Source organism: Primulina huaijiensis, unplaced genomic scaffold, assembly GCF_012295235.1.
Source record: "Primulina huaijiensis isolate GDHJ02 unplaced genomic scaffold, ASM1229523v2 scaffold40277, whole genome shotgun sequence".
Lineage (NCBI taxonomy): Eukaryota > Viridiplantae > Streptophyta > Magnoliopsida > Lamiales > Gesneriaceae > Primulina > Primulina huaijiensis.
In genome coordinates, this window is record NW_027359516.1 from 115,130 (window position 1) to 128,617 (window position 13,488).

General features: G+C 34.2%; 2 protein-coding genes and 1 pseudogene across 2 annotated transcripts; 1 reads left to right on the plus strand and 2 right to left on the minus strand.

Moving 5' to 3' along the window:
* The first annotated feature begins 1,983 nt into the window (after positions 1 to 1,983).
* On the plus strand, positions 1,984 to 2,849 carry LOC140969278 (NDR1/HIN1-like protein 1). Its single transcript, XM_073430585.1, has one exon. It carries the CDS (start codon positions 2,040 to 2,042, stop codon positions 2,667 to 2,669), a length of 630 nt encoding a protein of 209 aa, XP_073286686.1. The 5' UTR covers positions 1,984 to 2,039; the 3' UTR covers positions 2,670 to 2,849.
* Positions 2,850 to 3,784: 935 nt separating this feature from the next.
* LOC140969266 (internal alternative NAD(P)H-ubiquinone oxidoreductase A1, mitochondrial-like) lies at positions 3,785 to 7,793 on the minus strand (annotated as a pseudogene).
* Positions 7,794 to 10,161: 2,368 nt separating this feature from the next.
* On the minus strand, positions 10,162 to 11,775 carry LOC140969240 (probable aspartyl protease At4g16563). The gene has a single exon (XM_073430533.1). It carries the CDS (start codon positions 11,648 to 11,650, stop codon positions 10,259 to 10,261), a length of 1,392 nt encoding a protein of 463 aa, XP_073286634.1. The 5' UTR covers positions 11,651 to 11,775; the 3' UTR covers positions 10,162 to 10,258.
* Positions 11,776 to 13,488: the final 1,713 nt, after the last annotated feature.

Below are 13,488 nucleotides of genomic sequence, written 5' to 3' on the forward strand. Positions count from 1 at the left end.
ATTAATATTATAACTAATAATAATAGATAATAATAAGTTTTTGTTTGAGAAAATCTCTGAATCCATCATCGTCTTGTCATATTAATATTTTTGAAACGGAGATGGGAAGTTGATCCCCGAAATTTCAGGTTTGGGGAATCCTGAACCCGGAAAAACGGAGATATGGACGAGTATGGAGGTGTGGACGGAATTCGGAGACGGAGATGGAGATGGCAAGCCCTCCCCGTCCCGCTCCGCCCCATTGCCATCATTAAGTTTGACATATGCTTCTAACAAAAAATTTCATGCTACTCCAATATTTTATAAGAATATTATGACTAATTTTAAAATTTCATTTTGTAAGTTATAATTTTTAACATATAACGAAATATCATTTCTTTCGAAAAATTAAAAACAAATTAAAATTAAGTAATAATTAGATGTAAATATTTTTTGTGTATTTTTTACATTTAATTATATTTAAAATATTTACTATAATTTTTGAGTAAACAATATTTATATAAATTATTTTAGGAATTGAAACTATCAATGAATTTACTAAAAATAAAGTCTATCAATAAAAAGACTAAATATCAATTTTTACATATAAATTAAAGACAAAATGTATTTAATAACAATTGGAGTGTAAATAACAATATATATAATATAATATAATAAAAAAATATAATATTAACTATACCCTCTCTGCTATATAAATAAATAAATAATAAAATAAAAATACAAGAATATTTAGAAAAGTGGTTTTTGCTTGCATTGATGTTAAAAAACCATGCAGTATGGCTAAGGTGGATAGCCTATCATATTTCATTGTTTCCCTTCTAAGTTAAGGGGAAAAAATAAAATACAAATCGGACAAGGTATGGTTGCACCTGCAAACACCTAGCTTGCTGTGGACCCCACATAGTCAAAATTAATTAAAACTATTTCCTTCAAAAAAAAAATTAAACTTTTATATTATTTCCAAAAATATTTTATTTTCTTTTAGAGAACAATATATGTGCATATATTGATTTTGGCGAATGTTATTTCCACGTAATAATGAGGGTCCGTTTAATTTTATAATAATATATGCATAATGTTTTTTAAAACACAATTAATGCTTTTAGTTCATTTATTTATTTTAGGGAAAATAGTTTTTTGGTTTGTATTTTTTTTTTGCGATTTTTATTTTTTATAGGCAAAAACTTGTGTGAGACGGTCTCACGGGTCGTATTTGTGATACGGATCTCTTATTTGAGTCATCCATGAAAAATTATTACTTTTTATTGTGAATATGGGTATGATTGACCCTTCTCACAGATTAAAATCCGTGAGACGGTCTCACAATCCACTCTTTTTTATATTGTCAAATTTAGTTTTTATTATGTTATATTTGTTGTTTTTAAAAATTTTAATTTTTTTGTGACGTGTATAATTTTACATAAATATTTCATATGAAAAATGACTAAAATTATAAAAAATCGAAAAATACATGACACAATACATAAAACTTACTAGTGACATGATCAAAAATATATTTATCCCATTATTTTATTTTTCTCGTTAACCAAATGCCCATCTTTTTCTCTTTGTCAAACTTATGCTTACATAAAAGGTACTAATTTATTAGGAAAAAAACAAAAGAAATTATAGAACGTAATTTGCACTCTCAAAGTGTTAACAAAACTATACTTTACCTTTTATTTAAATAATTAATAATATTGTTCTTTATTTTTTAAAAGATAAATAATATTTCAAAATATACGAATTAAAAATAAAATAATGTTTCAAAAGGGAATATAAAATATTTTAGATTTTGGAAAGTTGTGTAAGGAAATTTATCTTGAGATAAAATTGGCGTTAAATTAAGTAAATAAGGTGTATTTTAGCTTTATTAAAATTTGTTTCCTGTTGTTTTATATTTGAAATATAAATATGTAAATCTCATTCCTTAAATAATTTACTGAAATAAGTATATATACGCTATGCTACACAAAAGCTCTCCCCACAACTAATAATATCATCACCAAATAAACTCCTAACACCAACGCCGCCCCAACATGTCGGCAAAGGACTGCGGCCACCACGACGACGACGACCGCAAAGCATTCCACCGTCGCCTCTGGGCTGCCCTTGTCTCCTTCATCATTCTCATCCTCTTCCTAATCCTCCTAATATGGCTCATACTTCGCCCCACGAAACCACATTTCATCCTTCAAGACGCCACTGTTTACGCCTTCAACCTCACCTCCCCCGCCACCCTGACCACCACCCTCCAAGTGACACTCTCCACCCGAAACCCTAATGAAAGAATCGGAATTTACTATGATAGAGTCGATGTTTACGCTTCGTACCACAACCAGCAAGTAACCCTTCCGACGCTGCTCCCTTCCACGTATCAAGGCCACAAAGAAATCACCGTTTGGTCGCCGTTTCTTTATGGAGACTCCGTCTCGGTGGCTCCCTACTTGGTGGATTCACTCAACCAGGATCAGTTTACAGGAACCGTGCTGATTAATATCAGAGTTGATGGAAGAATTAGATGGAAAGTTGGAACTTTTATCTCTGGGAAATATCATCTGAATGTGAATTGTCCGGCTTATATAAATTTTGGTAAGAAGAACAATGGTATTTCTATGGGATCGGCTGTTAGGTATCAGTTGATTATGGACTGCCTTGTTGATGTTTGAGTTGAGCTTCTGCAACATATCCGTTAATGGCAGTAATTATTTCTTTTTCAGATATTATTAAGTTTTAGTTTATTTATCGTTGTTGTATTTTCAATTTGACTTAGTTTTGATATTCATGCACGTAAAATTCTAAAATTTCATTAGTTTATTTGCCGTATAATAAATATATTTATTGGGTCTCATGGTGATATCATATTGGCGAGGAAGACGAGCTATAATTGCTTTCCAGCATCGATCTATTTTATAATTATTAAAACTTGGAAGATACATAGAAATGAATTCAAACACAAAAGTTAGCTATGGACGCAAGAATTTTGATTAATGCATGAAAATTTTGTTCTTAGAAATAATATATGCACATTTTAATATGAATTTGTTACTAAACTTACCAATTTAATGGAGATCAATGAATTGATTAGAATTTGTTAATGACAATGGAACTTTAATTCTTTTGATTAGTCTAGCATCATATTTTAACTATCTCCAATAAATAAAACGATTATTATTCCAAACAAATTTTCTCACGATATTTGTACTATTTTACAAGTCATGAAAATCGAATATATATAGAAATTAATTATATGTCGAAGAGAATGAGTCGTATATGATTCCACAGCATACGCTTAGGACCATGAACATGAACATCACTGTCCTTTGTCTTCCTGCTAAACTTATGTACTACATTCGACGGATGTTGCACACATTTTTTCACAAATAATTTGAAATCAAATACGTACATATTTGGAAAGAATAAACAGACGGTGTAATTATTTTGAGAAGATTTACAAGTTGAGAAACAATTATCATATTCGAGTGCGTGATCTCTTTTGGTTACCAACCTGTCAACCAAATTTCTACCCACCATGCATGCGTGAGCATGCAACAATACATTAGGTGATCACATTGAAACTGTCTTTATCATATTTGTCATCCTCCATTCCTCTTTGTTTTAGCGATCGCCCTTTTCAAAATCATCACACGAAGTGTGACTTAATCAAATTACCTAACCATCCGTTATTAGTAATTTTTCTTTAGAAAAACAAATAAATAACAAATTTTACCCTGCAAAATTAGTAAAATCGTCCATTGATTAAATTCTTGAATCTGCCGGAAAAATGTATATATTATTATATAGGAAAAGAAGAAGAATTTACACATGGATTTATTAACCATAGCCATAACCATTGATCGAATCAATAACATGTACCAACCAAGTGAACTGCGGAAGAGATCGTATATATCTACCACCGTGGAGAATGATCAACTTTTTTTAACAGGTTACCTTCTGTTTTCGTGTCTATATCCGGCTAATATCGTCACCAAACACCAAAGTTGTCAACCAATTGACTGCCACATAAAACCTGTTTCTCCAGCTAATGACTCGGGTAAGATATGCGGAGTGCCAAACAAACCAGCTTGGAAATCCTGCCATCGATATACCTTTTGCTTCCTGGGCAGGAAGATTTATAACTAGATCAAGTCAAATCTAACGGGTTTTAGGCAGCTAATGAAATTTGACAGAAGTATTTAAAAGTTAACCTTGCTCTGCCTAAGGTCCACGAGTGCCTTGTATCTCCCAATGGTAGCCATGCTCCCCAAATGCCTATAAACAAATGATTTCCCCAAGTCCAGTTCTTTTGCAGCATTGGCACGTCCTCCAATTTAACAACTTGGCGAGATATTTTCCCTGCCGCTCTGCCACCTAACAGAAAATGTTCTCAACGTATTCAACTGCTGAAGTCGTAAAACTTAAGGAATATTTAAACTTTTGGCTTCAAACGGGAGGATGAATGGTGTACAAAAACGTTGTTGTCTTATAGAGGACTTTTTGATCTTTCAGCATAAAAACTTGATTTTTAAAATGCTAATGGAACAGTATCATACAGAAGAACAATGAATGATATGACTGAGTGTAAAAAAAATTTGAGGTAAAAAAAAAAGGAAAAAGAAAAATCAGATTCGGATTATCCAATAGCTTACTTGGGCCAGGGCGGGAAGAACCGGCTTGCCTGTGCTTTCAAGAAAGCCACTGCAGTCACCAACGGCAAACACATCCGGCACAGAAGGGACTCGAAGCCAATCATCAATACCAATCCTACAGTGGCATGATGTATAGTTACCACGTGAAAAGCAGTTTGGATGGTAAAACATGACACAAATCGAAGTGAAAAAGAAGATTGCTTCAGGAAATTATGAAATATAGCAAAGAATGGCAGATAAGTAAGAGTCAAAGTGCAATGGCACCTACATAATAGGGATTGAGGTTGCCCACAAAGCCAAGTATTATAGAAATACGATGTAAAAGAAGCGGTCATCCCTTAAACAAATAGGATTCTAGAGTAAAAAGTAAGAAAGAAAGCCAAAACAATTTAATCCCTACATTAATATCAAACCTTCTAAGAATTTCCATCTAAAATTGTATGTGAGTCTAAAATGATAAGGTCTATAGTTGTACAACTCGGTGAAAGAAAGTGGCATGGATATTTTTCTTATTGCCGAATGAATACATACCTTCCACCAGGTGCTTTAGGTACTTCCAAGGACTTCACAAATGGTGAGGGACCGACCCCAGTAGACCACACTAAAAGACCATAAGGAATATCTGTGTCATCGCTCTGAATTATCTTTTGAGATTGGACGTCCTTCACAATTCCGTGAACAAGGCGAACTCCTGACTGAGAAAATGATGTTTCAGATCGATCCATAAATTAAAAGAAACCCGATTCCACATGTACTACAACTCCGCAAGTGTAACAGAATAAGGATACCAAGGGAACACTGTTAAAACTTCCCAATCCCCACCTTTCTCAGACACAAATAAGCCCTAAGAAAATGCGTGTAATTGTCAGTTTTTGCAGGGCTTCAGACTGTGCAAGGGCATTTGACAAGAAACTTCATTTTGTGATGTAGAACATATTAACTTCAAATATGGGAAATCTCGTCAACGATGAAGAAATTGAGTTGACAGTAAAAGATAATACCGAAGAAAAAGTAGCAGACCCATTTTCGAAACCGGTGTCATCGAAATGATTGGAACAATTCAAAATTTTTGTATATATTACAAATTGAGATGCAGTGTTAAACTTAATTAATTTATAAGTCAGGGATATCAATCATCTGCAGACAAAGTCTACAATGACAGCCACATTGTTTGTCAAAATCGAACGCTGTTATGCTTGATTTCAGTCAGGAGCCAATATATATATGCATGCTGCTTATTAATAACTCCATGTTAGCATTTAGGAATGTGTACATATGGGTAGAAAGGAGTAATGAACACTTCAATGTACATATGAGAAGAAAGGAGTCATGAACGCTTCATGGAAAAAAAATTTGAAATAGCATGGCATTACCTTAGTCAATTGCTTAATTGCATATTTTCGTAGACGGTCATCAAATGATGACAATATCTCATTTGCCTGCAAGGTGACAAGCAACAGGGTAACAAATTAAAACTGCATTATAAATGAGCTTGACTCAGATAAAATTTAGTAGAATAGCTGAGAGGAAGGACTTCGATGGGATGTAGTCATAGCCTAACCTCAACTAATGTAACATGAATATAATCTTTCACATGTGTGTATCTTTGATGTACATCCTTCATTATAAAGTCACTGAGTTCTCCACTGAATTCGACTCCAGTGGGACCAAATCCAACAACAACGCAGTGCAGAAACCGACGCCTTTCTTCATCAGCGACACCTGCTCAACCCACAGTGAACAGGGGATGAGCCTAACTATCATGCTTCACCTATTATCCCTCTTAACCATGTAACTACTAGATTTCTCTTACCTGGAACATCTGACAGCATCAGATTTAGAAGCAATTTCCTCCTTATTTCTTGAGCATGGTGAACTTCACGAAGAAAAATCGCATGTTCTCTTGCACCTATAATACCAAATGTAGAAGCTTCTGCTCCCGAAGCAATAACTAGCTTGTCATATGAGATGCTGAAGTTCCTGGGATCTAACGTATGGGTCCCATCAGTGATCGTTTGACAGTGAACCTTGAAAGAAAGATTATTTTTCTTCTACAAATTACTTGAAACATAACCTAAAGCAATTGTAATAAAAGTCAATACACGACTCCAAATAACAGAGGTCAACTCCTGGCTGGTTCAATATCACGAGATATCATAAATAAATTTATGATTCCTTTTCATAATATACTGAGATTCCATGCTTGCCAGTAATAAGGTACATGAACCAAAATCTATTATAAACGTGATATCTGAAAATCAAGAAGATTTCGGGATTTGGGATAACTGTTTATCTACTGAGATTCCATACAACTCTACATTTCTAAAACAATCACACTGCTGCGGTAATTTTTCCAGTTCGATTCACTCACCATGCAATCCTGTTTTAGCACAGAGAGAGAATAAATACCTCACAGAATAAACATCCAAGAGCCAAGGAAGTAAAAACAATTAATCAAAAGACATGCAAATTTCCCAACTTCACATAGAACTATTTGCCTCAACTCTAAGAAAGTAACAGTTTGTATATGTAACACATTAACAGTGTTCAAATTCTAATTTCTTAATAACTACAGGGTTGCAACACGAGCAAAAGCTCAAAACCTGATGGTTCTGGAAATCAACACCGGTGGAATTAGCGAGGAAGAAACAAGAACCGGGTTCACGAGAAATTGCGGGTTGGATCCTCCCAATGGGCTCCGACACGGACCTGAACTCAAGTGTGCCGACACAAGTGGAAGCCAATAGGGGAGTGAAAACCTTGTGGTTCCTTGGGGAGACAAACTACGTCGTATGTCTTGGTGTCAATATCCTTAAGCAGCCCACATCCAGCCCAACCCGAGCCGAGCACAACCACCCTGGGCTTCTCGTCCCCCTTCGTTGGCCCCAGTCCGGTATAACTTCTGCTAGAATCAGAGCTAAGATGCCAGAATACGTGGGTGAGAAACGGCAGAGGAACGGATAATGCTGATGATTTGCGCAGCGGCGATTGTCTAGTGAAGGTGTTGGAGAGTTGGATGAAATTTCTCAACCAAGGCATTGAATTTAAATTCTTTAGAAAATCTTCTCTGAAATCGACAGTTAATTTCTTGAAGATTCCAATATTTTTTAGCCAATACCTTAAAGATGGTGGGGGCTTTAAGGGTTTAAGGCAAGTACACAAGAATTGTTTAAACTTCGCTGATACTTTTTTTTTTTTTGATAGATATCTCAAATAACATATTGGATCCATAAAATTGATCCATGGGATCGTCTCATCCAAATTTTTGTGCTAACAAAAACTAATGGGGTATCTGGCATCTTCTAATTACTAGTTACTATGCACACGTGATGCGTGTGTGTACAATCTTTTTTATTATTATCGATGGACTAAAGTGAAATTTGATAAATTATGGAGGGACTAAATTGATATTTGAATTGTTGAAATAAAAATAAATAAAAATAAAAGTGTGTTTTGAAATTAAAACAAACAAAAAACAAAAAAAAAATGTAATATTAATATCATATAAGGGTAAAAATGGAAAAAAAATTTGTGTCCTCTCTAGGTAGTTATTATCATGTCCTCACACTTAATATAATAGTATAGATATTAGCGGACCACGTTGCTTGAGCGTAAAGTAAATAAATATTACATATTTAAAACTTTTTATAATAAAATAGTTGCTTTATTTATGAATCCTATAAAATTAAATTTGTTAAACATAACATAATATTTATTCATTTAAATTATATTATTAGGATCAAGTAGCTGAAAAAAAAACCTTGATATTATGGATAACAATCAGGTGAGGATGAGTCGCCTAAATAAATACATCATGTCTTAGACAAGAGACCCAATTGAATTATGCGATGATAGAGAGAGCGGCATGTACGTTACAACTGGCATGAGAATCTCCTTCGTAGCTTCTGATTCATCTTCTGGATATTAGAATGACGCCTAAAGCTCGACATGAGTCGGGCCGGGTGGCTTTCAAAAAGACCTCAACTTATTAAAGGATTTTCGATCGTCTTTTTCTTATAGTCTGCGATGTAAATAAATGATACAAGGGAGAATGTGGATTCGGTGGTACTTGAATTGATACTTATATTCCGTTGCCTTCGAGTCAGATTTTGTCCCCAAATCGTCTTTTGCTCTCCATGTGCGTTCCGAAGCCGTTTGAAATCGAGCTCTTGGAATCCAAAATTCGTCCTCATTCTCATCTAAATCCCTGTATTTTTTTATCGGGAATATCATAACCATGTCACGAGAGGATTAGTTCTTCATCCTTGTAGGAATATATATATTCATCTTCGTTCCAATAATACATATTCTATTATATATGCATATATAATCTGACGGAGTTGGGGGCAGGCCACTTCAAGAACTTTGAGTTTTTCCAAAACCGATAAAGGCCTCCGAACCTACCCCTGTTCGGAGCTACACCTTCGTGTGAAATTTTCATCTCTACTACACTTAGGTTACCAAACAGAAAAGGTAATGGGAAGAAACGTTATAGAGTACTGATGTATCACCTCATAAACTTAAGGATCTTTTAAGATACTTGAATCTTTTGTTAATATCAATGAGTTGAAGTTGCACTATTCTTAAATTTTTTATCCGGGAAGGTCTGTATTACAACTCTCGAAGAGGAGATCTCGTTATTTCAACACCATCGATTTTTATGGATCTCTAGTAAAGAATACGAGGGATCACACTACTTTTTTGGGATCAAACGACGGTGATTTAACCCTATGTAACATAAATTCCAGGTATATAATTTTAGTACAATCCTAAAATGATTACTTCTCAATCGATAAGTTCCGTTGATCCATAGGTCCAAGGATTGTAGATGTTTTATAAAGATCCTTATAAATGCTCACGTAGGATTTTAATTTTTTTTTAAAAAAAATCAAAATTGTACCTTTTCCAGCCTCGATCTTAATCATATATTTATCGACGTCAACTGGAAAATGAATTTTATAAAGCCTTAATGTGTCCACTTTTTAATTTAATAATCAATGAGACGTTGAAATGTAGTGAAGTAACATAATTTAATGCATTTTTTTTAGTATAATTCAATGAATTTAGTGATGAATGCATGTTCAAACCGGTGTCCTCAGTAAATGAACGGCAGACTTTTATGTATCTAATGTGGTGAAATAAATATTAAATCTTCGTCACTTAAATAATGTAATAATACATTATTAAAAATAACATAAAAATTATTGTTAGATTATCTCGACCATATAAATTTGTGAGACGGATATTCAGTTCGTCTTAACTCAAAAAAAAATATTGTTTTTATGTAAAAAAATATCGAATCCATCAAAAAAATATTATATTATTTAATCACATAATCTATTAAATGATTCAAATTGTAATCTTTGTGACAATCTCAGCTGTCTTCCAAAATATTTCGCCTCTCAACTAATCAAGAACTTCACGAACTGTGTATAGAATTCAATGAAACAAAATTATTCATATTTCAACTGACGAAATCCAGTGTATCGCCTCAAATTTCTACAACACAGCATTAAAAATAATAATCAAGCTATAATACTATATAAATTGGCCTTATAATCTTGATCAAGAAAACCAAATAAATCTGTTAATGAATCCATCTTCTTCCCCTACCCAGAGCACGACTGTTGAACGAATCCAAATCTTCCGTTCCTCAAATCGAACTCCACATGAAAATTCTGCATCAAGAAATTTCCCAGAATAATTGACGGCCCGCTCACGAGTTCCGGCCCGAGTAACGTGTTATCGGTCACCATAGTCAGACAAACAACGACCTTCTGATCATCTTTCACAACAAAGAAATAGTTCTCCGATGGCAGTCCCATTTCTGCTCCGCCCTTGAAATGGAGCTTCAGTTCCGGAAATTTAATGGCTTCGTGCCCCGTAACATCGAAACAAGGCCGCAACCCTGTTGAATTCTCCACATTTTTAGCCCTTTTATAGTCTTTAACCTGCTCTGCAAATGAATCGGTTACTGCTTTAAACGCCGCCGGATTCATGTAAGTGAAAGTCGAGCCGGAATCCACGATAGTCCCGCCATTTCCATCAGAATCAGGAGCCAAGAATTCGTGTGGAATCTTAACTTTCTTCCGTCCAACTATGATTTTTCTCAGGCCGACATAGTAGTAATCTCCCAAGGCAACATTTTTGCTGCTGTCAGGGTTTTTCAGCAGCGGTGTGTAGCTGAATCTTGCTGTCTTTTTACCAGAATCATATTTGTTATCCATGATTAGGACGCTGTTTGTCGGGGTGTTGTCGAATTTGTGCGAGACCAGGCAGTATGAGAATTTCTTGAGGCCTAATTGGTTGGGCAGAGAGGAAACTCCGCGGCCGAATCCGGCGACTCCGGCAGGCTGATTCGATGAAAAAAGAGAGCAACCCACCACGAAATTCGGCACTATCCTTTGCGGCAGGCTCAGCGTTTCGAGCATCGCTATACCCCCTGTGGAGCCTAGACCATAGAGCATTAAATAAGGAGGGCAGATTTGGGTGCAGTTTGATTTCAACGACCCACAATCTTTACAACCGGAATTGCGATCAAATGATTTGTGAATCCAACTACATTTGGGATTTAAACATCCAAGAATCTTAACAGATGATGACTGTTTAGGAATGAAAGAAGAAATCTCAGTCGAAGAAGAACAATTCTTGCAAATGTATCTTTTTGTACAAGGGAACCAAGAAAAGCTGCTGCCAGTGTCCATAACCAAAGGTATAGACTGTGGTGGGGTGCCAAATCTGAGAGAGATTGAGTAAGCTCCACTAAAGGGAAACAAATGGGTGGTGGAAATTGGGGCATCTTCGGGATTCTTGATGTGGTGGGCTCTGGCGACAGAGGTTGAAGCTAAATGTGTGAGCTTTTGAAATGGATCTGGAAATGGAATTGGGTTAAAAAGTGAAATGGAAACCGTGTCACTTTTAGGAGAAGAAGAGGTTAAAGAAAACAAGAGATTTAGCAGAAAAAGGAAGAGGAGACAAGTACAGGAGAAACAGGAAGCCATTGATACCTGGTGTTTAAAAGCTTGACGATGAAGACATCATAGGGGAGTGGCATTAAATTTTTCCAGTGTTGATATAAACAAAAAGTGGGTGTAAAAAGTTGGTAATGTGGGGTACTCGCCATTGGCCATATTCGTGAAGCTTAGGTAGCAACAACTGTCGCTGTAATCTGATAGAAATGGTGGGTCTTAATTGAGGTTCTTGGACAGCGTGAAGCTTTGTAAGCACGCATCTACGATTGGGACGGACCGTTTCCAAATTCAGAGGCTGTCTTTGAATGCAACGGCTGCAGCGGCGTCCGGACAAAAGCAAGCAAGAAACGCAAACTCCAAAGTGAAAATACAAAATAATTTATTTAACAATACAAGTGGGATACAAATGTAAACTACATCAATAGTTTGCTCTTGATTTTACATATAACATGATCAACATCCTTCTATTTTTGCTGCTCACATATGGTATATGTACTCAGTAAATCGTTTTCTGATTAAACTTATTAATCGAGTGTTCGGAAAAAAAATTATGTTCTGAATTTTGAAAGTAAAAGTGAAATTTAAACTTTTAAGGTAGATTGTTTGATCAAAATATAGTTATCATACTAGTTTTTTTTTTTTTTTTTAATAAATAACAACTAAAGAGCACATCTCTTTTTTTTTTGTTTATTTGAATGAATGTCAATGATAATTTTGAATTATACACAAATATTGGGAGTAAGAATATCTAAAGTTGTGTTTGGATTGATGATTTTGAATCGATAGATTTCAAATATATTTAAATGTATTTATGCAATTTAGAGAAAAAATGTCATAAACTTCAAATTCATTTATTCAGTGTTTATATAATGTTCTACGTTAGTTATGATAGATTTCTAGTTCATCTAATAATGAATGTAATTGAAATTCATTCTAATTTGTGTAACAATTATGTAAACAAGTAAAATAAGAGTTTAAGATTTAATCTATTATTTCATTGATAGTAATAAAAATATAATTGAAATCTATAGATTATTCATTCATATAAATACAACTTAATATAATTTCTATTTATTTACCAAAATATCATAAATATTAGATTTAGAATCTACATGAGAATAGTTTAGCTGGTACGAAGGATTTATCGAACTCACAGTGTGTCCCATTTACATGTTTTCAATATGTATAAATTATAATGCAAGCATCTCATTGAAAAAGTGTAATTGATTTGCAGGTGTATATAATATGTACTAGGTCAACTTTTGCCTGGGGATGAGGTTAGTAGATAGTGATTGATGGATGGGTTGTTGGTGGCTACGCGTTGAAAGAGTTTTATAAGTAGAGATATCTTCCTCTGATTTCATCCATCATTTCGTAGCATTTGAGTTATTAATTATATAATAGTTGTGATATATTTGTTCTCATATATTAAAAGATTGTTTGTTTTATTTAAAAATACAATGAGTAGTTATATACCATAAAATATTATAGTAGAATTTTTTTTATCTTGTCCGTAGTTTTTATCATAATAATTTTTGAGAGGGTTTTCACGTAAATATATATATTTTGCAATAAAATTTAAAATAAACAAATTTATTTTATTCATAGAAAATATTATTTACTTTTTGTTTGTATATATATACGAGAAATTGGCCTTCAGTCTCCAGCCGTCGTTTTTTTTTTGTGTTCAGTCCCTGGGTACTTTTTTAGTACCACATTTCTACATGAAGTGTACCACATTTCCACATGAAGTATATCACAATTTGTATAACATAGTACCACAATTTTGTGGGTAGGGAGTGAACCCAAAGAAATGTTTTGATTGAGGATTTTTCACCAACTTCTACATATATATACACACACACACA